Below are 25,629 nucleotides of genomic sequence, written 5' to 3'. Positions count from 1 at the left end.
TCACCACTCCAACATTGACCTGCTTCCCTGAAATGAATGGGGAGATGTGCTTCATTGCAGAAAATTCCCTAGGGACCTAGAAAACCCAGTTCTGGGTTGTGAATCAGACGAAACACACCTTAAATCATCTTCTGGCTGCATCGGAAGTGCTTTGCTCATTGTTTGGGTTTATTAACAGAAAACAGTTTACAAAAGGAGTTGATGGCATCCAAGGAAAGAGAGCACTTCAGTGCTTCCAGGAATTAAAGTAGCAGTGAAAAGAATCCTGGACTCCAGTGTTGCTGTAGGAGCTGTGTTTGTGGGATGGGTTTCAGGATGTCCCCACTCCCTGGAAACCTCAGTGGGGCAAATGTCCCTGTCCGATGCGGGAGATGATCACTAAGGAGCCCAGAAGGTGGAAAGCTTGGGCCGAACACGTACAGACACCACCATCTAGTGGTGCCGGGCTCCAACAGCCTCCGTGCAGCACGGAATTGGCACGTTCCGCAGGGTTGGAGCTACTACCGTTCCCAAATGGCTTCTCCCAGGGAGCTGAGAGCAACCACGAAGTCCACGCCCTGCCCCAGGAGGGACCTCCGGCTGCTCACTCTCCTCTACTCCGGCCGGCACAGCGACACTGCCTTGATTTTGGGGAGAAGAAACTACTCCAGACTCCCAACAGCTGCTCCTTGTGGTCATGGGCTTGATCCTGCAAATAGCCGTGTCCCCTGGCACAAGGGGCAGTGAACTGGGATAAAGTGGGGTCTTGTCTCATCCCACAGCTCCCTGGGAAATGGAAGTCTCATGCCTAAAAGGTGTATGTGGAATCGTTGGGGTTTCTCCAGTAGAAGCAGCCCCAGGCAGCCTGGGGGGCTCATCCTGCTTCATGTTGCAGCCAGGCTCTGCCTTTGCCTTTCCCTTTCCCTCTCCCGCAGCTCACCAGCAGACAAAATGCTCCTCTGGGACCAAACCCAGCTGGGCCCACCTCAGCCCAAGCCCAGATCCTGCCTGGGTGCTGGAAGCACCCACTGAGCCCTGCCTAGCACAGCTGGGGACACTGAGCACTGCCCCAGGTGCCCGAATACAGTGTGGGCTGGGGGCACCTGGTACCCCGGGATGTGTAGGGGGTGTCAGAGACCCAAGAAAACAGGATGTGGGGTGCTGGGGTTCAGTCCACTTGCAAAGGAGTGAGATGCTGCCAGTACCATAGTCTGCAGTGGGCTTTGGCCCACCCTGTGCCCCCCCAACTTGTTATTGACCCTGAGGAGGGAACCAGAAGCAGAGCAGAGACCCCCATGGGGAGCCCACAGCCCTGCTTGCCCTGGTTCTGCCATCCCTCAACCCATCTCATCTCAAACCAGCTTCCCTAGTTGTGCTGGGGTGTCAGGGGCTGCCCTCAGGGCAGAAGCCTGGGCACAGGCTGTGGACACTCACACTGTTAGTAGTCTTGAGGTTTCTTTAATTATTACTATTTTTATTTTTGTGATGTGAATCACTGACACTCTGGTGCTACCCATCCATCCCTGGCCCCCCTCCGGGGCTCAGCCCCAGATCCCACCCAGCACCAACCCCTGCCCCTGCTCCCACTCTGCGGGGACAGGCCAGCCAGCGAACAGGGACAAAGGGCCACCACCAGCTCAGTCAACAGCTGCTGGGGCCGTTGGGGCCAACCCCACGCCGGGAACAAAGTCACTGTTGCTTTTTGGGGCAACTGAGGGGAATTGAGCCGTTGAGCTCTGGCAGGGCAGGGACCAAGCAGCAGCACTGTTACAGCCCAGTACTGCCGCTAGGACAGCTCTTTGTTTTCCTCCACGGGTGACACACAGCCCAGGCAGCAGGACATGGCCTGAGCCCTGCCTGCTCTTCAGGAACCCCAAGCTACACAGAAGTCCAGAGGTGGTGCAGTTACACAGTCCAAAAAACAGAGGAAGGGGAGAGGGGTGGCCAGGCTCAAGGGGTATCGGGTGTCATGACCCTCCCGAAGCAGCTGCTTGCACAACCATGTGTGCTGTGGCATGAGGACAGTGGAGGCGGACAGGAGGAGCTCAGCACCATGCCAGGGGCTGAGCCAGGCTGCAGCTGGGACATCATGTGGGGCACAGCTTTTTACCACCCCGGGTCACAGCATCACCAGTGACATGGCTGCAAGAAGAAAGGAGCTGCTGGGCTGCTCGAGCAGTGTCCTGAACCCCCAAAGCCAGTGATGGCTCCTGCCTGCTGGCAGCTGCCCTGTCCCCAAGGAGAAGGTCCCTGTGCCCAGAGGGACTGAGGCCAGTGCAGAAGGAGACTCCAAGTGGGCAGAGCTTCACCAGCACAAGCTGTGGAGGAGAGCACAGCTCAGCATGTGGTTCAAGCAGCTGCTACTGAAATGCCCTTGGCCTGATGAGCACCGAAGAGTTCGCAGACTGACAGAGATCATCCCATTTCTCTGTGTTCAGTGCATGGGGGGCCGCTGGCTCTGCGAGCGACCCGCTGAGGTAAGGACCGAGGTTTGCCATGGAAAGCACGTCCCTGCAGTTACAGTGGGGTGACAGACAACAGGGGTTGGAGGCAGTCAGGGACTTGTTAAATTACATGCAGTCATTCACACAGGCGGACACAAACAAGCTCTTCTGTAAACTGGGTTCCAGGAGATCCCATGGATCCTCAGCTGATCCCACGGCCAGTGCTGGATGTGGCATCCTTACATGTTCCCACGGTATGTGATGTTGGTGAAGGTAGATGTGGCCTCTTTATATAACGGGTTGTGGGTCTGGAGGAAGAAGGAGGGTGAAAAAGAGCATCATCACTTTGTGCTTGGCATCAGCATTTGTTCTACTTAACATCCAGGGTAACTGAGGCACTGTCTCAGCATGGAGTGGTGGATCCCTGTCTCCACCCAAGGCTTTGGATGAGCAGTTTAATGGCTCCCCATAAGGTTTCATGGGGGAGAATAGGGAAAAGCTGCTGTGGAGGAAAGGAGAAGCAGCAGGAACTCAGGAGGAGAGAGACCTCTTAGAAGAGCTCCCCATCCCATCCCACACCATCCCTTCACTTTGTAGGGGGTTGGGAGATGGAGGAGAGGTGGGGGAGAGGTACCAGTGCTGTCCCAGCCCCCTCCCTCGTGCTCGGGGCTCTTCAGTGCTTTCCAGCACCCTGTGGCAGGAGGGACCTTCTGCCTCACTCATGGGATGGAAACACTGATGTGAGCAGTGAGTAAGAGGGTCATGCTGCTGACAAGTGCTTGGGATATGCTGGAGGTGGGAAAATCATCTAGGACATCTCTTATCACCTGTGCACAGCCCCTGGGACCACAGCAGGCTCCAGGAAGGGGTGTCCTGGCTGGCAGTGTCACCTTGAGTCCTGCCTGGGACTCTGTCTCAGACTTTAGAGAGGAATGGGACAAGCTGGTCCTTAAGGACCATGTCATGGGAGCACAGACAGCAGCTGGGCTCTCATGCTGGGAACACTGGGACCTGGATCCCTCAAGCCAGGGGCTGTGGAGTTTTGGGGCTCCTGCCCAGCATACCCAACCCACTGCCCCTCACCGTGTCCCACTTGGCCCTGGCCTTCTCCTCCTCAAAACGGGCGAATTCACGGCGGTCGTGGATGGTGATGAGGAGCTTCCAGATGAGCAGGGCAGCGAGGCCGATGAGCAGGATGGCACCTGTCACTGAGAGCAGGACCACCAGGACGTCTGGCCCCTTTGGACAGTCTGGAGCAGAGAGGAGGGCAGGGCTGAGGGGGGATCAGCACCCCCAGGGCAACTAACAGCAGCTCTGGGGCTACCTGGCCATGGGTACATGGAGCTCCTTTGGTCTCAGGAGGGCATCATCCTCCTCTGCCAGCAAGCAGGAGCCTCCACCCTGAGCACAGCAGGCTCTTTGAAGGAGGATCCCATCCATGGGGCACCTGTGCCAAAATACTTGAGCATGTGTCTGTAGGGTGGGGGTCTGCACCCAAGCCTGGAGCCAGATCAGGGGCATCACAGGTCCCACCCACAGTGGGGGATGACAGCGGAGACCAAATCCTTGTGCTGGTGGAAGTTCGCCCCAAACCACCAGCCCGCTTGACACCCCACCCTGGCCTCGCCCTCTGGCCATGTGTCAACACCGAGTTGGCAAACGGGGGCAGCAAGATCTGCTATGAGCCTCCGCAGCTCCTGCTCCCCCTGCACACTGCCCAGGGCTGTGTGGCCACCGCAGCCCTTGCCTGCCTCTCCTCTCCGCTCTGGCTGTGGGGCTGGGGAGTGTGGGCTGTACCCTGCCCATGGCAGACAGCTGCAGTGAGAGCTGGTGAGAGCTGCCTTCATGGCCCTGCTTCCAAGGGATCTGCAGCCACACAGCCCCAGGCTCAGCTGAGGTCAATGGAGAACCCAGGGCTGCTGATGGGAGCCTCCTCCTATTTGCTTCCCAAGAAAAATCACCCCCACAAAGTCAGACGCAGGATCAGGGCAGTGGGAAGGTTGAACCCCCATCCTTGGCCTCAGTGAGGGGTGAAATAACTTTGGAAACGTGATACTTGAGAGGCAGGAAATCACAGCTGTGGTGGCACTGAGCAGGGAACAAAGAAGTTCTTTAATCCCTCTCAGTCCCCAGCCGTGGTGCCCTGTGAGCCTGGCTGGAGTGGGAGGTACAAAGAGCACTCAAAATTCCCCTGTTCCGCACAGAAATCCAGCACAGCGCATTCTGCAGCCCCCAGCCTGAGTGTGGCAGCTGGCTCTTACCAGGCTCCTCGATGATGTAGAGAATGGACTTGCCACTGGAGTCCTCGTAGTACTGGAACCTCATCACACAGTCATTCTCGTCCTTATAGGTGCAGTTCACGGCATCCTTGCCCCTGTCACCTGCCAGAGTGAGAGGCTCAGAGCCCCCCATGCCGAGGGGTGCACACACAGAGGGAAAGCATGTGGCATACACAACCCCCTGGATTTCCACGTGTTAGGGCAGGGGTTGGGTCTCCTCTTACTCAGCTCCTGCACCGTCTCAATCTCATCACGGCACACGCGGCTGCAGGACTGCTGCTCCACTAGCTTTCCCCGCTCAAACTTCTTGCACTCCACGCAATCCCTGTGGAAGAGGGGGGAGGTACCATGAGCTTCTCCATGCTCTCCTCGGGGAACTGTCACACCTTTCAGTCTCAGGTTGTGGAAATCACCAGAGTCCCAACCCTACCAGGCTGCAGATAGTGAGAGCTCCTGCCACCAGTGCTGCCAGCTCCACGATGGGATATGACCCTTCCAAGCTCTCTGCCAGCCCCCAGTGTGGTATATGACCTGTCCCAGCCCTCTGCTCTCTCTCACTTTTTGATGGTGCAGGCGTCCGGGCAGGTGGGGCACTTCTCACAGGTGTCTCCGTAGGAGCCGGGCTGGGTGCACTCGCAGCGGCCGCACACGCATGAGCCGTGGCCACTGCACACCAGCCCATTGCTGGACATGCAGGTGTCAGTGCGTGTGGTGCAGTTGCAGTAGTCGCCTGTCCAGTCTGAGTCGCACAGACAGTCCCCACAGCTGCACTGCCCGTGGCCTGGGGACAACCAGAAGGCATCTAAGTGTCTCCACAGATCCCGTCAGCAATTCCCCACATGGATGCCCATGACGCAGAGTGGCAGTTCACCCTCTGTGGGCACGGCAAGGCAGACCAGCCACCCAGGACAACTCCTTTGCACTGTCCTTGGGGCGGGACACAGAGCAGCTCACACCTTCACCATGTCCCCAACACTCCTCTTATCCCACTCAAGCAAGAACAAACTCCCACATTTCAGGATGAGCTGCCCCAGCTCCAGCAGCAGCAATGGGAGATGCTCCATCAGACCTGTCTCTGAGAAAGTCAAGTTCTGGCTGTGTCTTTGAATTTCAGATTAAGTCAGGACATCTGGTCAAAGCCCCCAAGTCTCACTCCTTTCTCAGCCCTGGACCAGGCGGGAAAAGCTGACTGCTGGGAAAAGCCCAATGCATGCTCACCGAGACTGGTTTAATCAGACAGACAGACAGGCATGCTCAAATCCTGCCAAAGCCTGGAGCTATTTGGATTGTGGTTTGATTCCAGCTCAAAGACGAGACACAGTAAGTGGTGGAAACACTGCGGAGCTGCACGCACTGACCCGTCCTAAGCCCTGAGCACAGCGGAACATGTTGGGAATGCTGCTCCCGGCAGGGGATCGGCTGGGCACCGTCCCAGCCATGGCCTTGGAGGCACCAGCATGTGAAATAAATGTGTAACCCCATTAATGAGGAACTAGGGCTGAGTCACAGGAAAATAGTGCCAGGCTGGGTGACAAGGCATGGAAACAGATGGATAGGCTGGGGAGGCTCAGTGGGATGGGATCGATGCCATGGGGGTCAGAAGTTCAGGTTAATTAACAGCCCACCCTGGCTGGGGGCAGCTCTTCATCATTGCCCTTCACCCATCCTGGGGACCTGCAGCCCTTGTTCAAACAGACAAAGGCTCCTTGAGGACACTGACTACTCAGGGTGGGGGGAAACCCAGCGTTTCCACCTCCATTATCAGTAGGCTGTTAAGACAAAGGATCAGTCTGAGCAGCACAGAGGCAGTGTGAGCCATGAAGTTGGCCTGAGGGGGAGGTGGGGCCCCAAAATCTCTATTTGGGGACACCAGGGAGCAAGAATAGAGAATCACCTGGCCCCAGGTTTCAGCTCACTCAGGCTGGGCTCCAGTGGAGTGGAATCAACTTTGGCCACGGATGTTTTCCTGGGGATTTTTTGGGATCTCAGCAGGAAAGTGGTGGCTTTTTTGGCACTCTGTTAGCAGCTACCTATCCTGGGCTTACAGAGGGAGGCTGGGGCTAGGAAAGGGAGTGGCTACTCCTCTCCCATTCCCCCCTTGAATCAGTTTTGGGGTGCTCTGATCCTGGAGAGGATGTGCCACAGTTTCATGTCACCTCTCTCACTTCCCTTAACTACAGGAGATGGGCAGAGCACTGCGATTCACTCAGACCTTCAGTGTTTACTGGAGATCTGGGTGGAAGGAACCTTAAATTAAGGTTCCTGGTGGGTAAGAGGCCCTGGCATATGAGGACATTTGGAACTGCTGTTGGGATGGGGGTTCTGCAAGAGGGCTCCTTCCCTGGAGGAAAACCGGAGAACCCAAGGACCTGGTCCTCTCTTCCCAGTATTGAGAGCAGCTGGACTGGAGAGGGGGCGTCTGGGAGCATGTGGAAGAGATGAATATTCAGGAGGGGAGATGCTGTAAGGCCAGCAAGGAGGGAGGATTTACTTCCCCAACACTTTTGCCAACAGGAAGTCTTCCAGAACTAGGTGGAGGATAAAACCCACCTCTCCCTACCCCTCCCCCTCCACCCTGGGGAGTACTGCAGAGCAGTATTCTGATGTATTTGAGCTGCGGTTCGAGCGAGGTCCCTGGCCTGTGCACCCCAGAGCTGCTTCGTTTGGTCCCCACAGCCCTACCAGGCCTTCTTTTTAACCTTCTAGCTTATCCCTACTCCCAGCTCTCAGGCACAGGAGGTGATACCAGCGCCCAAAAAGGGAGTAATTCCCCTGGTATCACTTCAGACCTGGGCTGGTCCGTGGAGATCCATGGCTGAACAAGCCAGAGGTGGGGACAACACACGGGAAAAGCCCCAAAATGACTGGTGTCTCCCTTACCCATGATCTCAGGCAGCCTAAACAGCCCCAAGCTGCCTCCCTGCCAAGTCCAGCACTCACCCGAGCACATCTGGCCCTTGAAGCGAACGCAGGAGAAGTCGTCGCACTCGCAGTACTTGCCCGTCACCTTCCCGAAGTCGCTGCTGTGGCACACACACTGCCCGCAGATGCACTCGCCACGCTGGCTGCACAGGGGCTGGCCCGGCCGGGGGGTGCAGTTGTCCTGCTGGGAGGGGTTGTACTCCTCCTCCGAGCACTCGCAGTGCGAGCCCAGGCGCCCGGGGTTACAGCGGCACACGCCGCACTCCAGTGTGCCGTTGCCGCGGCTGCAGGACGGGCTGTTGGCCTCGGCGTGGCTTTCACAGGAGCACTCGCAGTCGAAGTTCACCAGCACCATCAGGCTGTCCTTGAAGCCCACGGGTTTGATGGTGAAGGATTTCTGCTGCTCCTGGGGGCAGCCCCGCACTTTGGCCTCAATGCTGAAGCTCACCTAGAGGGCAAAGGTGTGTGTCTGGATGTCAGTACCTGCTCCAGTCCATGCCCCAGCTTAAGGAGCTCAGGTCTCTTTGGGCTCATCAAAGCTTATCAAAGCTGTCCCAGCACAATGTGGGCCAGAGAATGTGCCTGCCATAGCAACCAGGTAAATTTTAGATTCAATATTAGGAAAAATTTCTTCACTGAAAGGTTTGTCAGCCACTGGCACAGGCTGCCCAGGGAAGAAGTGGAACCACCGTCCCTGGAAGTATTCAAAAAACCTGTAGATATGGTGCTTAGGGACATGGTTTAGTGGTGGACCTGTCAGAGATCAGTTAGTAGTTGGACTTGATGGTCTTAGAGGGCTTTTCCAACCCAAATGATTCCAGGTTCCCATGCCCTGTGGGCAGCAGCCCAGGCTGAGCTAGAGAGATCGCAGAGTTTGCATGCAGCAGATTCAAAAAAGCATTTTCCTCCTTGCACCCACCCTGCTGGACCTCTCTCTCGTGCTGAGATTCCAGGGTCTGTGTCACCTGGGAGGTCATGGGACAAGCAGATGTGCAGAGCAACAGATGACCTGGCAGTGCTGCTACGTAGAGGGGAGAAAAGCCAAGCCCCTGAGCAGGATCCTCACCGTGTCCCCGATCTTGAGCCCCACGCAAGACTTGAGCCCAGGGATGACCTCGTTGTTGAGGCAGGTGGCATTGAAGGCCAGGGACAGCTCTTCAGGGAGGTCACGCACCTCCAGCTCCACTTTGGAGCGGATTTTCTAGGGGAGGAGAGAGGAGTGATGAAGACACAGCACAGGCTGGGCAGGGCTCAGCCCTGGGAGGGTCCTCCCCTGCCCCCAGCACCACAGTGATGCTCCCACGCACATGGGAAAGGAGCCAAGTGCCCCGAGTCTTTCTCAAGACTCAGCTGTGTCATTCTCTACAGGGAAAAGTCTTCAAGATGGTCAGAGAGAGGCGGTGAACACCCCCGGGGTGCCTGCACACATGGGTGGAGGCAGATGCTCACAGCTGGTCCAGGGAGGATGCTCAGGGCGGGGGGAGCTGACAAATCTGTGGGGATTGTTGGCAGTGGGAAGCAGTGGCTGTTTTGGGAGGGAGAGAGCTGTTGTGGGGCCATTACACTGCACACTCACCCCATAGGAGTCCACTATGAGCTGCAGGACATTGCTGGAGTCTCTGGACAAGGTGCCCACGGTTGTGCCTGGGATCAGCTCACTGTAGTTCTGGAAGAATATCATAAACAGGGTCTGTTTGTGGTGGGTAAATGTGCCATGGCTGGGCCAAACCCCGTCCAGGCACACGGGAGCTTTGATAGGACAGGAGTCCAACAAGCCATGTCCAGCCACTCATGGCCCACCAGCCTCTGAGGAAGGTGGCTCTGCACAGCAGCTGGTACCTGGTAGAGGCCAACAACTGTATCCGTCACAGCAAAGATCAAGTTGATGTTCTTCTGTGAGAGTTTCTCAGTCATCAGGCCCAGAGAGGGATAGTCCTGGGGAAGAGGAGAGGTATAGCCTAGGAACACGTACCCCCCCACCTTGGTCCCCATTGTGCTTTCCAACCATGGCTGGAACACCTGTCCCATCCCATGGGAGCCCAACAGGAGCTCTGAGCCCCACAGCCCCATGCCTGGGTCAGGCTTTACCAGCGTGGTGGTGGCAGAGTAGAAATTATCCTTGTCGATGTGGCACTGGGCGTCATTGGGCTGCACGATGCCAGCCAGCCGCCCGTCCAGCGCGATGTGGGTCTTGGCGTCTGTGGTGAAGACGAGCAGGTGGGAAGCATCGTTCCTCCAGCCAATTTTTTCCTGCAGTGAAAGGCAGCTCCCAGTCATGTGTCAGCACAGGCTGAGGGCAGCCCTGTGTGCCAGCACCCTACTGCTGCCTTTGTGCCGGGGGTCACGGCTTGGCCTTAGAGACCAACCTCTGCACAGGGAACCAAGACAATTGCTCTCCCAGGGAAGTGCTGTGGGAGTGGGCTCTGGAAGGTGGGCATAGGCTGTTTGTAGGTGGAAGATGAGTTTTAATTGGTTAGTGTTAATCAAGGGGCTAATGACTCAGGGATGCAACACCTCCAGCAAAAACAAGGTGCAGGCACAGGACAGTGTTGTCCCTTCTGGACTGGTCACTGCAGGGCTGACATGGGATTGTCCCCAAGCACCTGCTCCACTCTTCTCCCCTACCATGATCCCATGAGAGTCCTGCTCTTCCTCTTGGCTATTGGGCTAGAAATGTTTCACTTGAATGTTCACCCTCTCCAGAAATTAGTTACACAACAGCTCAACAAGGCTTGTGATCATGTCCTGGAGGGGTTGGTTGGTCCCTGCCAACCCACCTGGCCCAGCCTGATGACCCTGTCCTGACCCCAGCCAGGCCTTCCTGCCCCTTACATCACACACGGTGGCCTGGATGATGGCATCGAAGCCACCCTCAGGTGCGTCGCGGTTCCGGGAGACATTCTGCTTCCGCACCTCCTCGTTGAAGCGAGTCACCTCATCCGTGAGCGACAGGACATGTTTGTACCCAAACATGGGCAGGCAGGTTTCCCCAATCCTGCAGGAGGACAGCACTCAGGACACAGGGCTCTCTGGCTCTTCCAGCTCCCATCCCTGCCCTACAGCCATCCCATATCCCATGGTCTGCCCAGGATGTGCTGGAGGGACCCAATCCCCCCAAGAGCCTGAGGCTGGTGAAGGACCTTTTAAATACAATTCATGTTCTAGGGATGCTGGGCTCAGGTCAGCTCCCAGCCTCAGTCCTGCTGGGATTTTTAGGAGTAATTTTCTTCCAGCCTCAATATTTCTTTTGAAAAAATGATGCAAAATTTTTCCCTCAAGAGCTTTCAGTGATAACGATATTTCTGGTTTAGATCTGCTCCTCTTCCCTGTGCCAGCAGAACACAGATTGCAGCAAGGTTTAAATCCTGTCCAGAATCATGCACCCACTTTCTCCACTTCCCTCCTTTCTTCCCAGGCTCAACTTCACTCCTGAATTCTCTGCCTACCCCCCTCCTAGGAGCACAGGGGAACAGGGAATGGGGGATGAATTCAGTTCCAACAGCTCTGTCATTCCTTCCTCCTCACACTTTCCCTTCTCCAGCCTGTTGTCCTTCCCATGGGAGACAACCTTTCAAGAAGCTCTCAAACACAGGTCCTTTCTATGGGCTGCAGGTCTTCACCAACTGATGTGGATTTCTAGCCACATTCCGGTGGTGTCCCATCAACTTCTAGCCCTTACAGGACTCCCTCAACCTGGACTTACTCATAGCAAGGGTTCTTGACGGCTTCTGGAGGAGATATGTACATGTAGGGGGAAATGGGTTTGTCCACAAAGGCCCCGAAGCCGATGCGTAGGTTGCTGGTGAGCTTACGCATCTCACTGGCCAGCTTTGTGCCCAGGTTCTGGATGTTCCTCAGGTCGTCTTTCATTGAGTTGGACAGGTCCATCAGGTAGTAGATGTCCACAGGATAATCTTCCACTTGACGCACTTGGACATGAAAGACCTGTGAGTCATCTGCAAAGTGACAGGGCAGTAGAGTGAGAGCTCCTCTCCTGGAAGGGGAAGGGGGCCTCACCACAGGGTTAGGAAGAAGAGGTCAGCATCAGCCCAAAGGGATGGTTAAAGCTTCTAGGAGGAGAACATCACCCTTAGACAAAGGGGCAAAGCCCTTAGTCAGGTGCTTGCACAGGAGATGTGCTGTGCACCCCTTGGAAGTGTCCAAGGCCAGGTTGGATTGAACTTGGAGCAACCTGGGAAGTGGAAAGTGTCCCTGCCCATGGCAGGGGGTGGAACTTTATCATCTTCAAGGTCCCTTCCAACCCAAAAACCATTCTTGAATTCTCTGGCAGGTGGGGATTATGGCTCCTGTTCTCCTAACCTCTCAGTGCCAGGACATGAGCAGAGCTTCCTTTTCCAGGGCTGACCTCCCAAGATATCCTCCTACAGGAACAGCTGGATGGAGTGAGGGAAACTCTCAGCCCTCAAGCAGGTCTTACAGGGATCACCAGGCGGGCTGCAAGGCTGCTTTGGACTTCTCCGAGCTTCCAAGGACTCTGACCATTTTCTGTGCCCTCCCCCATCCCCATTACTTTCCTCTCTTCTTGGCTCTCCCAGCCCCTTCTGAGAAAATTTTGGTGAAACATTTTCCATTGAAACAAAAACCTCCTTAGAAAGAGCCTTCTGGGAAACAGCCCAGTTTGGATGACTTTTGCACTTAAAAAAAAAGTGCTGAAAACACTTTGAGTTGACCTTTTCTTTCCACCTTTTTAAGAGACACAGGTCCTTTTTTCTGATCTTTGAAATGGTTTCTTTGAAACATAAGCCAGGGCACAGCTGCAGCCTTGTCAGAACACCTCAAACGTTGAGAAAAAAAGCCTTAACTGAGCTTAAATTATTATTGTTTTCACATTTCCCTCTAAATCTGCATGCCACGTTATTTCAGGATGAAGAATGTTTTAAAATTTATGACAGCCCAAAAAGCTCCATCCCCTCTCCAGCTGTGCTGGGACCCCACCATGGAGCCAGGGGTCCCATCTTTGTGCTCAGAGAACAGCTGTTTGTTCTCATTGAGCTGAAACCATGAGGATTCTGAGCTTGTGGGACATGAGCTGTGACCTGTCCTGCTTATATCCTTTGTGATTTGGTCTTGGTTCCTGAGTCAAGGCAGATGGCTTATGCCAAACCTTCTTGGTTCGGCAGAGATGGTATCAAGCTGGGCATCTCTCCTCTTTATTCCAAAGAACAGGGATTTACAGCACTCAGAGCAGAACACTCACCTGCCTTCTGATAACTACTTTTAGACCTGAAGAGAACCTAAGGGCCACTTAGTGGCTCCATGTCCCCATTGCGTGAGGACACCTCTGCCTGCTGTCCTTCCAACGGGGCAGGACTCCTCCTGGCCATGCCCAGCCATGTGCACAGAGGCTGTGTGCCCGATAGTTTTGCCTCCTGCCTGGCATCCGTGAAACTCCTGGATGCTGGCAAAGGACCAGAGCAGTTAATTGGCTCCAGCCTGCCTGGCTGAGCAGAGCCTGGGAAATTACAGGGATCTGGGGGCAGCCCAACCCTGCCAGCTGCTCCGCAGCTTGTTAGATATGAGCTGACTTCCACCCAGGCATTCTGAGCACAGCAGCAGTACCTCAGGTGTGAATGGCTTTATAAATAACCCACGTGTTGTTGAAGTCCCATCCCGTCCTGCCCCTCAAATACCTAGCTCAGCTTCCCACCACAGATGTTCTGGAGGATTCTGTGCAGCCGCCAGCCTGGCCTTGCCCCCAAAGGACACGAGACCACCTCGGCCAGCAAGGCAGAGTGACGGCTCACTCAGTGCCTGAGCCCTTTGGGTTATTCCCACTGCATCCTCCCCTTCCTGCAGCAGTCTGGGGGCTCCTACCTGGCCGCAGGTTCAGCTGTATTCTCTGGGGGCTCATCTGGGTGGTGGTGGATCCCCCCGAGCCCTTGTTGCTGAGGGGCCGGTCCTCCAGGATGGTGACGCTGCTTCTGGGGGACTCGATGTGGTCCTGCCCACAGCCGCTGTGCAGGAGGTTGGCACGGAGGTCACAGCGAGGGGTCGACTGCACCCAGACCTGCAGGGGAGGGACGTGGTCAGGAGCCTCCCAGGACTATGCTGGAAGAAGGAGAAAGGCCCCTCCCTTTTCCCTGGAGAGCTCCTGCTTTGTCACACCTAACTCTGGACCAGGATCAGAGGCTTCTTGGGGCACATGGTCTCTGCCTGAGGAAGGCAGCAGACAGAGCGGATTCGGGATCAGCAAGTCCTGCTGGGGTTCAGACCAGGACCCCATCAGCCCTTGCCAAGGAACAATGGATAACACATCCCTGCAAACCTCCTCCTGACTCCTGGCAGCTGGAGCCTTAGGTTTGGGTTTTGGCAGAACTAAAAGGAAATCCTGTCTCTCTAGGATGGCTAGAGGAGGGTGCGGCAGGATGTGAACATGGCAAGCTGGGTAGAGGCAGTGTGGGACTTTTAAAATTATTTATTACTTTGACAAAAGACAAATCACCTTTCCCTCCCATTTTCCCAACACAGGCCCTTAGAAATCCCACCGTGAGCAAGGAGCATGTGCACTGTGGGTGAGCTCACTGCACAGAGCAGTGCTCAGTTCCTGTCAGGAAGTGGATCAGACCTATCTCCAGCTCTCCAGCTTCCTAACGGATGGAGCTGACCAGGGAAAGGAGCACCAAAAAAGGAGTGAAAGAGTGCAAAGGCAGTGGGGCTGTGGGAGAAGCCTTGAAGAGCCTGTCTGGGGCAGGAAGCACAAAGTGTAGAGTCATGGTGAGCTCCAGTCCTGTGCCTCCTTTCCTAGAAAGCTCCTGGCTCCTCATTCTTATCACAGAACATTCAGGAGGGTTCATATTCCTTTGGTTGCTTATGAAGACAAATATGGGAAGAATTTCTCTCCCAGCCCAACACTGCTGCAATCTGCTGCCACATGTTCCTGCTCAGGCAGCACCCACCCTCCCCTCCAAAAGGATTCTGCATCTCCCTCCCCCAGCCCAAATCTTTCTACATTGGAGTCCTCCAGCAGAGGACCAGCACAGCCTCTTCCTGCAGCAAAGGGAGGTGGCACAAGTCCTGGTGGGGCTGGTCCAGTGTCCTCCCTGCTCCTGGGATGCTGGAATCCAATGCTGAGCCTTCCAGCACTGGAGAGGTTCCCATGCAGGATATCAACTGCCCTGGGTTCAGGCTGGTTGAACCCAGGGATGAATTTGTATGTTTTATGCAAATGAGTAGAAAAACACAAGTGGTGTCAGGAGGCCCTGGCTGGCCCTCTGGAAACAGTGGCCAAGCAATAGCCAAAAAATACATCAGCAGGCCCTGCCCCTGCCTGGACAGTGTTCTGACAGAGAGGACGACGAGTCATCCCTCCAAATTAGCTCCCTCACACCCACCACCCACAAGCTCACTCCACGGGGCTCCCCGCTGTGGGAAGGGGTGACTGGTTCACTCCAGATCCCATCAATCATCACGTATATTCCTGTCCCAGTCAGGGAAATCACTGGAAAAATATGTGGGTGAAAAGCAAGCTGGGCAGGTGGGTTTTAACCATGGTGCTTGGTGACACCTGGAGATCCTAGGGAGCTCCCAGGACCTCAGAGGCCTGATGGCACCTTATGGGATTAGCAGCATCACTCCTGCTGTGAGATTTCCATGGAGGAGCTGTTTAACCCCAGGGCTGCATCCTTCCCCTTTCTCTGGAGCCCTAAATATAGTGACCGACTCAAGACTTACAGGAGCCTCCCCAACAACGAAAACTACCACAAAAGTGTGACATTTGGCTACAAGGCCCTGGCAGCCCCTAGTCTGTTTCTGAGCCCAGGCTCTGCCACTTTGCAGACTCAACACCTGGGGCACAGCCCTAGTTAGGAGTGACCCGGAGGCAGCCCAAGCTTGCTGGTGACAAACTCACAGCACAGGGATTTCATGCATGAGAAAACCATTCCCTGTCAGCACAGCCCTGATGGCATCAGCTCCCTACACGGAGGTGTGGGGAGACGTATGCCCCCTCTCTATCCCAGCCATCCCACAGCCCTTCCCAGAGATGCTCTCCCTGCCCTCTGTCCCACTGCAGAGTGGACATCTGCTCATGCTCCCTTCAGAATGGGAAACCTGATGATTTTATCCCAATTGCTGCCTCCAGAGCTGATTAGTGAGGGCAGGGTCAGGCAGGGCTCTGGCAGAGCCAGTTCCATCCCTGAGCTCCCAGGGTGGGAGCCCGAGGGAATTTGCATATTCCCCAGGGCACCTCTGTTTTCATCTCGGAGACAACCACATGCAGCATCAGCTTTTCTGGAGGAGAGCTCCTGGGAGTGCTCAGAGCACAGATACCTCCACAAATTAAGCTAAAACCTTCCATCAGCTTCTCTAAAATCCAAATCTGGTCCAGTCTGGCCTCCAAGAGTGGGTGGGTGACATTTTGGGTGGGTGAGACCCTGGAAGATCTGTCACAATGATTTCCAAAGGGAATTTAGAGATACATATCTGTGTTACAGCTTGGCTGGCTTTTTCCAAAAAAGCAGATGAGAACATCTGTTTGTTGCTAAGAGTGGTCAAGGTTTCTGAAAAATAAATACAACTCAACTCTCCTCTGCATCAGTGCTCCGGGGGGTCAGTGATCACAAGAAACCACAGTGAAATCCTTCTCCAATCCCAACCCAGGATGGAGCAGGAATAACTCATCACCCCAGGCTCCTTGGGAAGGCAGCATGAGCAGAAAAGGGCTGTAGTGGGAGCTGAAGGAGCACAAATATGGGCACTGTCCCTTTAAAAACGGGGGTGGGGGGGTGCAGTATCAGAGACCTCCCCCACTCCAGGGAAATTAAACAAACCCACAGAAAAAAACCTCATTTGCTAAATTGAGACAATGTGGTCCAGATGTTGGAGGCAGAGTTGCTGAGCAGAGCGCACAGCCTGGCTCTCCGGGGGCCGCCTCTGGCAGCAGGACGGCTCCCTCGCTCTTGTCGTGTCTGCCCGGGAGCACAGCTCAGAGCAGCACTGGAAAGATTTCCTTTTTTGGAAACCTTTGCTGATCTGGAGGAAAAAAAGCCCATCACGGCTTCCACTGCCGTGTCAAGCCACCAGCGCAGCCCAGGATCGGTGGCCGGGAAGAAGGAGCCCAGCCCAGCACCATCCCCCCGCCCCGAGAGGGGATGGAGAGGGAAGCCAGGCCCCTTATCAAGCTGCACGTTTCAGCCACTCCTTGCGGGAGATAAGACTGGCACAAACGTCTTTATTCACACCACAAGCCAAGAGTCAGATCTGACAGGCACAGCAAGCCAGAGGCCTCCCCTCCGGGTATGCATTGATCCCAAAGCATCAGACCATGCTGGCATGATCCAACAGCGTTTTCCAGCTTGGATCACTTTTCCCAGGTCATTTCGAAGTCCCAGTGGGCACTGTGGGCACAGCTGTAGCTGATAGAAGTGGGATTTCAAGGATAGAGAAGGAGAAAGCAAGGAAAGCCTTGAAGAAGGTTTTATCACCTCTCCCCATCCCAGCCTCACCTCCCCTGATTCTGCCCTGGGGCTCCTTTCTCATCCCCTTGGGAAACTCCCTCTTCTTACCCAATGGATTAACCCCCAGGGCAGCATTTTTGGAGGGGAACGTGGCAGATCTGCTTGGCTCTCACCTACCCAAACAGGGTGATTTGAGAGCCACAGCTCAGCACTCACATCCACTTCAGCTCAGTAACCAAAACCAGGCACCTTGCCTTCTTCTCCCCTTATTTCTAATGAAAAAAGGCTTTTAAACCCAGGCATTAACTTCTAATGAGTATTTTCAGTTCCTCCTTCCAGGCCCCCTACCCTTTTCAGCCCTTCCAGGAATTAGGCTCATTCAGCTAGAGCTTTACAACAGGTTTCCAAAAGGCAAACCAAAAGTAAACTAAGTTTTTAAATGTACATTATTTGAAAGATAAAGTGAATTCCTAGTGGAAACACTACCATTTCCCATCCAGCTTAATGTAGCTCCCACCAACACACCCAGATAAGGGGCATATTTCTGGAGCAGGGCAGCAGCAGTGCCCACTGACCAAGTGCCTTGAGCTGAGGTCTGAGCCAGGTGCCACCAAGGAATGTGTTTAGATACGGTGGGAACAGATGGAGACTGAGCTTGTGGCTGTGACCTGGACTCATCCCAAAGGTTCTTCCCTTCCTTTACATCCCCTGCCCTTCTCAGGGATGTGCTTCAGCCCTGCTTGGCCCCCAGCTCTTACCTCAGCAGAGCACCAGGCGCAGAGGGGACTGACAGCCAGGCACTGCTTGCAGGAGTTCACCCCACGGGTGGTGCAGATGTTGCCCCCTGAAACAGCAAAACAGAGCGATTACAGCCCACAGAACCCAAACTCACATGTGTGCTCAGCCATCAGCTTCTTGAGCAGCCAGGGCCCCACCAGGGCCCTTCTCTATCCCCTTTGCCACCTGCAAACCCTGGATGTTGCCTCCTTGCTCTCCCCAGCCTGGTATGGGCTGGGCTTCATCCTGCCCAAGGCTGAGCATCATTCCCTACCTGTCAGCTCCTCAAAGGGTCCTCTCACCCCTGCAGCATCACATGGGCGTTGGAGCGAAACCCCCACTGCTGGCAGAGGGTGCATCTACCCTTGTGCCTCCCTGCAGACACTTTGGGGCAGCAGGAGGGGAAGGGGTGAATTCCCAGGGGTGCAGGGTGGTACCCACAGCCCTGCTGGGGACCGGCTGCCTCTTCCCACCATCCCGACTCAGGGCGGTTGGTGTCACCTTGTGCAGACACTAAACTCAGTGGCTGGTCTTGGCTTGGCTTCAAACCCGGGGAAAGGAGGGGAGGGAAAGGGCACAAGTCCAGAAATGTGTTGGTGGTGGTTGGCACCAGTGTCCCAGGCAAAGGCTGGGCTCTGTCAGTGGCCGTGGGGACTCTGGGAGACACACTCTGGCACCAGTCCTGAAGGTCAGAGGCCGGTGAGTCCGTGGGAGGAATTAAAGGTTCAAAAAATGCCTGTGGGGTCCAGGGGCAGGAGGAGCTCCTCGGGCACAGACCAGACTGGGTGGCCCTGCGGTTCCTGCTGCCAACGGCCAATGTGACAAGTGGTTGGGACATGGCTGCTGTGGTGCCACCCTTGGCTCTTCCTCCCTCCTGGGCACAAGCATCTCAGCAGTTTTAGGATTCCCCAGGCAGAGCAAACTGCAGCCAAGTGCCCACGTGGCTGGGACACACTGTAGCCCGGGGAGCCTGGGGGATGCCGGCAGGGAGCAGGTGGCACTAGGGCCTCCCCTCTGCCCTGTGTGCCCCCATCCCTGCCCAGAGCTGTCCCAGCATGTCCCACAACCACAGGAAATGCAACACAAATGAGAAAGAGGAAATGGTGAAACAACATCATCAGACCTTTGAGCAGAACCACAGCCACAGCACTATGCACTCCTGCCTGGTGGCATGTAGCCAGGAAGTGAGTGAGCACACGTGTTAACACCTGTGTGAGTGTGTGTCTGTGTGTTTGTCTATTCAAGGGTGGTGTCACAGGCTGTGGGTGTCCCAAGGGCCAGTGGCTGCTTGGGGATGTGCCCCAGGGTGTCCCCATGGCACCTCTGACACCTGCAGTTCCCACTTGTCTGAAACTAAAAGCTGAGCCAGCTTAGCACCAGCTTTGGGGTGGCACCCACACCCAGAGCTCTCATCATACCCTGAAATACCTGGCTCCGTGTGAGGATGGGACAGATTTTAAATGTAACATTGCCCAAAAGAGTGACAGGTTGGTCTCCTGTGCTTCCTGCACCTCAGCAATGTGCCAGCAGCAATACTGATCTTGGGTGGACAGGGCTGGGAAGAGGGGCAGCAAAGGGCTCTCTGGAAACAGCTCTGCCAACAACCCCTCCCACGTCTCACACCGGCTCCTGCTGTGTCCTTCAGCCGGACCGCGGGAGTGAAATTCCTCCTGCCCTGCCAAATGCCAGTGGCCACAGCTGTGGCACGTGCCATGGATTTGTGCTGTGCTGTGCTGTGCTGTGCAGCTGGGAGCCAGCTCAGCCCTCCAGGAAGCAGGGAGGCACTGCCCAGACAGCCCTCAGGGACAGGGACAGTCCTGGCAGGTGCTCTGGATTAAATGCTCAGAGCTGCCAAACCCAGGGCCGCCTGCCTGAACATGGAAACAGCTTCCAAGCCTGCAGCTCCCTGGGGAGCCGTGGTGCTTTGATACCTGGACCAGGATGGTGGCCCCTCACTCAGGGATCGGGAGAGCTGCCACATGCCAGGGGTTTCCCTGCTTTCTACTCTCACGTCCCTCATGTAGTGGCCATGTCCAGCTGCTGGCTCACGGCTGTGGCGGCTCAGGCAGAGTTATAGCACCGAGTGCCACCAGCAACACTCCTGGTCCAGGCTCCTGTTCAATGCCAGGGTGGGGTTTGTCCCCTCATGGTGGGTTTTAGCTGGTTTAGTCACCTGGCTCTGCCCCAGCACCCACCTTGCTGGGGAAGGGCAGAGCTGACAAGGGTTCCACGAGGGCTCTGGGACATGAGACACACCAGTCCAAATCCTGCCTCAAACAGGTTTCCCTGTTTTGACCCAGTCCCTCAGCTACTCCCTGCCTCGGTTTCCCCTGTGCAGTGTTAAGCTGGTCTCAGTGACACGAGGTTCCACTGAAACTCCATGTAGAGGATTCCAGGGTCACGTCTGCTGGATGCCTCCTCATGCCATGAAATCTGAGCTTGGGCCTAAGGAGCCCCAGGACTGTCCCTCTGAGTTCATCGGCTCCTCACCGTTTGCTACAAATTACCTCCTGCCTGTGTGCAGCCCCTGGACCCTGGTGGTTTCCTTTCCTCTCCTTCTGCTGCCACCTGAAAGCCCAGGGATCATTTATCTGGTGTCCCCCCTCTTCGCTGGGGATGTAAATCCAGTTTTCTGGTGGATTTTGGAATGAAGGCCACAGACCCAGGCAGAGCAGTGTCATGGCTGGGGAGCTGCACATAGGCTCAGGTGGGGCTGCAGGTGGCGAGTCCCTGTGGGAGGGATGCTACCATTCCCAAGGCTGCTTTGGGGTCTGATGTCCCATCATGGCACCGTGCCATTGCTTGTGGCTTTGCCTGGGGAGTCCCTGGAGGTCTGTATCTGCCCCCAGACTCACACAGCCTGGTAGCCCTCGTGGTGTCCATCACTCCACGACAAAGACGCGTTTCTGGGGATGGAGGGCCTTTCCCTTCCCTGGAACCAGTCTCCAGCACTGTACTGGGCCATTCTTGGCTGCATTTCTATGGGGCTGGGCAGTTATGACCATCCAAACAGGCTGGTCCTGCTGTGAGCAGGCAACTGCACCCCCCACCATGGGGAAATGTCCCTTTTTTTGGCATTCCCAGCACTGATTGCATGGCTGGATGCAGGGATGCAGCGTTGGGAGGGTTTTGTGGGAGCAGGGACCTTGCGAGGATGTTGGAACAAAAGCACAGATGGGGAAAGTGGAGGATGTGGAGGAGGTGGAGGATGTGAAAGATAGGGAGGATGCTGCAGCTGGAATCCCCTCAGGTTTTGGCCCTGTGAGTGCTGGGCAGTCCTTCCCAGACTCTGGCACTGCCTGGCTGTGAGCAGGTTAACACAGTCCCAGTACAGCCTATACTAACAAATTCTGTATTTTTTAAGTGACTTTTTTTTTCATCTTTGGAGCTTATTTTCCCAGCCATAAAAACTAATAAACCCAAGTACAAAACCTGCATTTTTAAACTATGTTGGCAGCTGCTCTCACACAATGAGATGATCCTAAAGACTCCAGCTTTTGAAAAAAAGCAATCCTGAAATACAGGGAAATGGGAGACAAACTGTGCAGAATGATGGGAACCACCTAGCTGGGGCTGGGCAGTGCTGTGGCCCTGAGAGAGGTGAAAGCAGGGAATCCCAGCCTGGATTGGGTTGGAAGTGACATTAAAGCCCACCTGGTGCACCCCCTGCCATGGGCAGGGACATCTTCCACTATCCCAGGGTGCTCCAAGCCCCATCCAACCTGGGATTGAATTTAGGGAAGTGATGCACTTGAAATGCCCCAGACGTCTGTGGCTCAGCATCACCCTGTCCTGACTGGAGAAAATTACTCAGTCCCAGTCTGCACTCAGAGTAACCTCTGTGTAGTGCAGGAGCACCCACACACTTTGTTTTCCTCTCTGCCAATTTAAGCAAGAATGAGCACAGGGAAAACCTGATAAAAACATTTGAGGAAGCTTGATAAAGGTACAAACCACATCCTCTCTGGCCTTTCTGCTTGACTCAGTGAAAAGGATCTGGGCTTTCTTGGCTGATCCCCACCCTACCATTCTGGGGGCATTTCTTCTCTCGAGCCTCTCCCTTCCTGCCAGCATCTTCCTGGGAATGGGATGTCCCAAACTGAGCACAGGCACCAGAGATATCACCTGCACAGCCCCAAACTGCAGCTCTAGGAACTCAAACTCTTGCAGGGGTTATCCCATGTCCTGTACTGATGACAGCTCCATCCGGCAGCAGATCGGAGCCTCAGGCTGTTCCTGGGAATTCACCAAAGTCTGGAATTCTTTAGACAGAACAATGTTGCCCCAAACCCCCTGAGTCTGGCCTTGAAAACAATGTGATCAGTTTATAAATCACCATTGTGCAGTTTCAAGATTTACTTTGAGCCCTAGGAACACACCTGGGGAGGAGATAATGCTTTTCCAGGCTTTTCTGTACTTCTGATATTGGAAAACTTTTCAAAAATACAAGCTACATTTGTCCCAAGATCATCTGATGCCAGAAATCAGTTTTCTTAAAGAAAAGCATCAAAATAACATGAGAAAAATAACACAGGACAGCAATGCTGACATAAATGCCCCCCCCCCCCCCCCCCAAATGCATGGACACAGGGAGGGATTACCTGACCTGTGATTTCTCCCAGTGAATGTTCTGTTTCTAAAGGAAAAGGATGGAGCCTTTTTCCAAAGGATGGAGCCCAAGACACACCCCAGCCCTTCCATTACAAACCAGTACCCAGAGCCAAACACAGAGTAGGTAGAAATATAAACTCACCACACCCAGTAAGAATAACCCACCAAAGTATGTCTTGACCCTGTAACATCCTTGAGAACTTGCTGGCCCTGACCCAGCCAAAGCCCAGCCGGCCTAAGCTGTGCTTCGTATATGGGAACAAGCTGCAGTTCAGGCTGCCAGCTCCCCCTCCGAGTGATTTTCCCGTGAAATCACAGACTCTGGGAATGCAGAAAGTCCTGGGATTCGTAGAAATAACAGGCAACATCTTCACTAAATGGCTTTAAGCAGTGACAGAAGCGACCGAGTAAACCTACCCCGGCTGCCCGTAGCGCAGAGCAGGAGGATCCCGAGTGTCGCGGAGAGTTGTCCCATCTTCTCTGAGCCCCAGGCTGGGGGGACTGCCTGGACCAGCCCCAGCACGAGTGATGGGCAGCGGCTCTGGGATAGCTGGAGATTTTTAGCGGCCGAGGAGATGAATCATGGGGCTGGGTGAATGACACACATGGCGAGTGGGGCGGCCGGAGGAAACTCTGCTGCCTCGTCACTCCGCACTCCGGAGTGTCCCCGCCCGCTCTGCCGCCAGCTCCTTAGGAGGTTTTCACCCTCTTGGCTTAAACAAGGACCTAATAAACCCTGGCAGAGAGTCCTCAGCACTGGTGACCTGCAGCCCCGGGGCTTGTAACAGGCTCTTTCCCATAGGCTCTTCCGCCTGGCTTTAATTCCTTACAAAATCTGGCTCACTCCTTCCTTTTATTAACTCTTGAAAGGCAGCTGTTTTTAAACCCTGTCTGAGCTGCTGGAGTTCAAGGATTTAAGGAGAAATAGAGCAAATACACACTAACATGAAAGTGTGGGTTCTCAGCTCCCTCACCAGAGAGGGAATATCCCTGCTAAAACAGAGCTGGGGGGCTGAGGGAGACCCAGCTAGGAACTGGACCTGTTGGAATCAGCAGTTTGGGTATAAACCCGGACATCTCAAAGGGAGGGAAGCTCAGCTTGGGGTCACATAATTTGGACCTGATTTTCTTCTCACTTGTATTGTTTTTGCCCCTCTGTGTCCTCAGGAACTGATCCCTCAGGATTGGGATCTACATAGGGATTTTGCCCACTGAAACATGGGAACTGCCTGTGGGTGTCTCTTGAAGGGGTTTTAGAAACCTCTCGTCCCTCTGCAATATCAGGGTCCTAGTCAGAGCTGTGGAAACTGAGGCACTTGGAATACACCTTAGGAGCAAAAGGGAGAGAAGGGCTGGAGCCATTTCCCTGGGATGCTCTCTCCCACTGGGTGACAGGGGTTGGGGACAGTAATGACACAACCCTGGGTCAAGACAACCCAGCACTCAGTACAATACAAGACAACCCACAGAAATACCAAGCTGTGGAATACAAGTTTTGTGGGTGCCAAGAGCTGCAGCCACATCCTGGAGGTGATGGAGGCTACAGACTATGTGCACAGAGCTGTACAAGAGCCACAGCCCCATGGGGTTGGGAGATGGGGATAACAGCTTTTGTCCCAGAGCTGGCAGCTGTCCACAAAAGATGATGTTTTTGTGAGGATGAGATAGAGATACGGACTCTGTCTTGGGACCTGGGGACTTTCCTTGGCTTTAAAGGAAGTTTTGGTGCCTCTTTGCTTCCCCACATAGCCCCATCAACCCTGGGGATGCTGCTGTCCTCCTCAGTGAGGATCACTGTCTGCCTGGGATCCAATTCCCTCCCCAGGGGTTGTTAATGAGGATTTGGCAAAGGGGAGTAGGAGAAGCCCATCAACCCTCATGCAGTATCAAAAAGGGCCATACCTTGGCTGAGACATCAATACAAACCCCAAACCTGTTTTTGGGCAGCTCCAGTCTTGCCCTGTTTCAGATCCCAGAGCCATGTCTCCCTGCAGACCCCATCAGCCAGTTTTAGGGCATCCAAATTCCTTATTTTCCTGCCTGGACATGCTGCCTACATGGCCTTTCCCATCATGTGGGGCTTTCAGCCCACACAGTTGCCTGTCCCCATGTGCTGTGCTGTGTCATCCTATGGCTGTGTCTGAACGTTTCATGGAAAGGAAAATTAGTCTTAACTGTCTAGAGAGGACTATGGGACCCTGTTTGGCTCTGCACACCCCCAGACCCAATCTGCCACCCATCTCCCAGGCCCTCTTCGCCAGGGACTCATCCCACTCAGCTCCTGGCTCCCCAAACTGGCAAGTGCTGCTGCTCCCAAAGGACATGCAGCTGCGTGTGTCCTGGAAACCCCTGCCCAGTGTGGGCTGTGGTACTCCCAGCATGGTGCAAAAACTCTAAAGAAAAAGGAAAAAGTAGCAAAATGAAGTATTTGACCTGCCTTCACTTTCCTGGACTGGTCCTGCCTGAGGATAAAGATGGCATGAACTCCAACATGTTTGGGTGGAACTTCTCTGCAAACTGCAAGAAGGTGCTGCTTGTCCTGAAAACATTGGTGGGATGTGAATGTCCCATCCCTGGGAGTGTTCAAGGCCAGTCTGGACAGGTCTAGCAGAAGGTGTTCTTGCCCATGACAGGGGCTTAGAATGACATGAGGTCCCTTCCAACTAAAACCATTCCAAGATTCCATGATGTTACCTCCAGGCACTGCGCAACAGGCAGTGGGATGCTCCAGATCTTGGGTTCCCTGGTGGGGTGAAGGCAGGAGCTGGCAGGGGAGTGTTTGGGAACCCTGGCTGCCCCATCACCACAGGCTGTGGCCCAGGAGCGATGGGTGCAGTCCAAATCCATGCTGGGGTGTGCTGGGAGAAGAGCTGCTGGAGCTGGAGCCACCAGAGGGAGCAGAAACTCCTTCAGTCTGGGTGCATGAAGGGAGAGGATCTCCCACCCGGGCTGGGGCACTGGCGATGCTCTGATTTCCCGTGGGATTTTTCCTGGCCCTCAGGTTAAACACAAGCAGATGCTCGTTGGATGAGGGTTTTCCCCTCCTTCCTGCACAACTTCTGCTGCAACTGCCCTAGCAAAGTGGGCAGAAACTCAGAGAGAAATGCCAAGTGCAGAACAAGGAGGAAAATGCAACAAGTAAACCCTGAGCTGAACAGTTCCGCACCCCTAAAGTCACAGTAGCAGAGCAAGGGGACAGGT

At 54.8% G+C, this 25,629-nt stretch overlaps 1 protein-coding gene across 1 annotated transcript; it reads right to left on the bottom strand.

Moving 5' to 3' along the window:
- Positions 1-1,472: 1,472 nt before the first annotated feature.
- On the bottom strand, positions 1,473-23,112 carry ITGB3 (integrin subunit beta 3). Its single transcript, XM_068996543.1, has 15 exons — positions 22,846-23,112; positions 17,799-17,884; positions 13,460-13,652; positions 11,328-11,580; positions 10,457-10,619; positions 9,713-9,874; positions 9,464-9,559; positions 9,201-9,290; positions 8,691-8,825; positions 7,643-8,072; positions 5,261-5,483; positions 4,927-5,027; positions 4,685-4,804; positions 3,507-3,673; positions 1,473-2,731 (listed from the first exon to the last, which is right to left on the bottom strand). The coding sequence occupies exons 1-15, from the start codon at positions 22,901-22,903 to the stop codon at positions 2,663-2,665; spliced, it is 2,346 nt and encodes a 781-aa protein (XP_068852644.1). The 5' UTR covers positions 22,904-23,112; the 3' UTR covers positions 1,473-2,662.
- Between the last annotated feature and the right edge of the window lie 2,517 nt (positions 23,113-25,629).

The sequence above is a fragment of the Aphelocoma coerulescens genome, chromosome 27 (assembly GCF_041296385.1).
Source record: "Aphelocoma coerulescens isolate FSJ_1873_10779 chromosome 27, UR_Acoe_1.0, whole genome shotgun sequence".
Taxonomy (NCBI): domain Eukaryota; kingdom Metazoa; phylum Chordata; class Aves; order Passeriformes; family Corvidae; genus Aphelocoma; species Aphelocoma coerulescens.
Note: the sequence above shows the minus strand (reverse complement) of the source record. Positions and strands in the feature narration are given on the sequence as shown.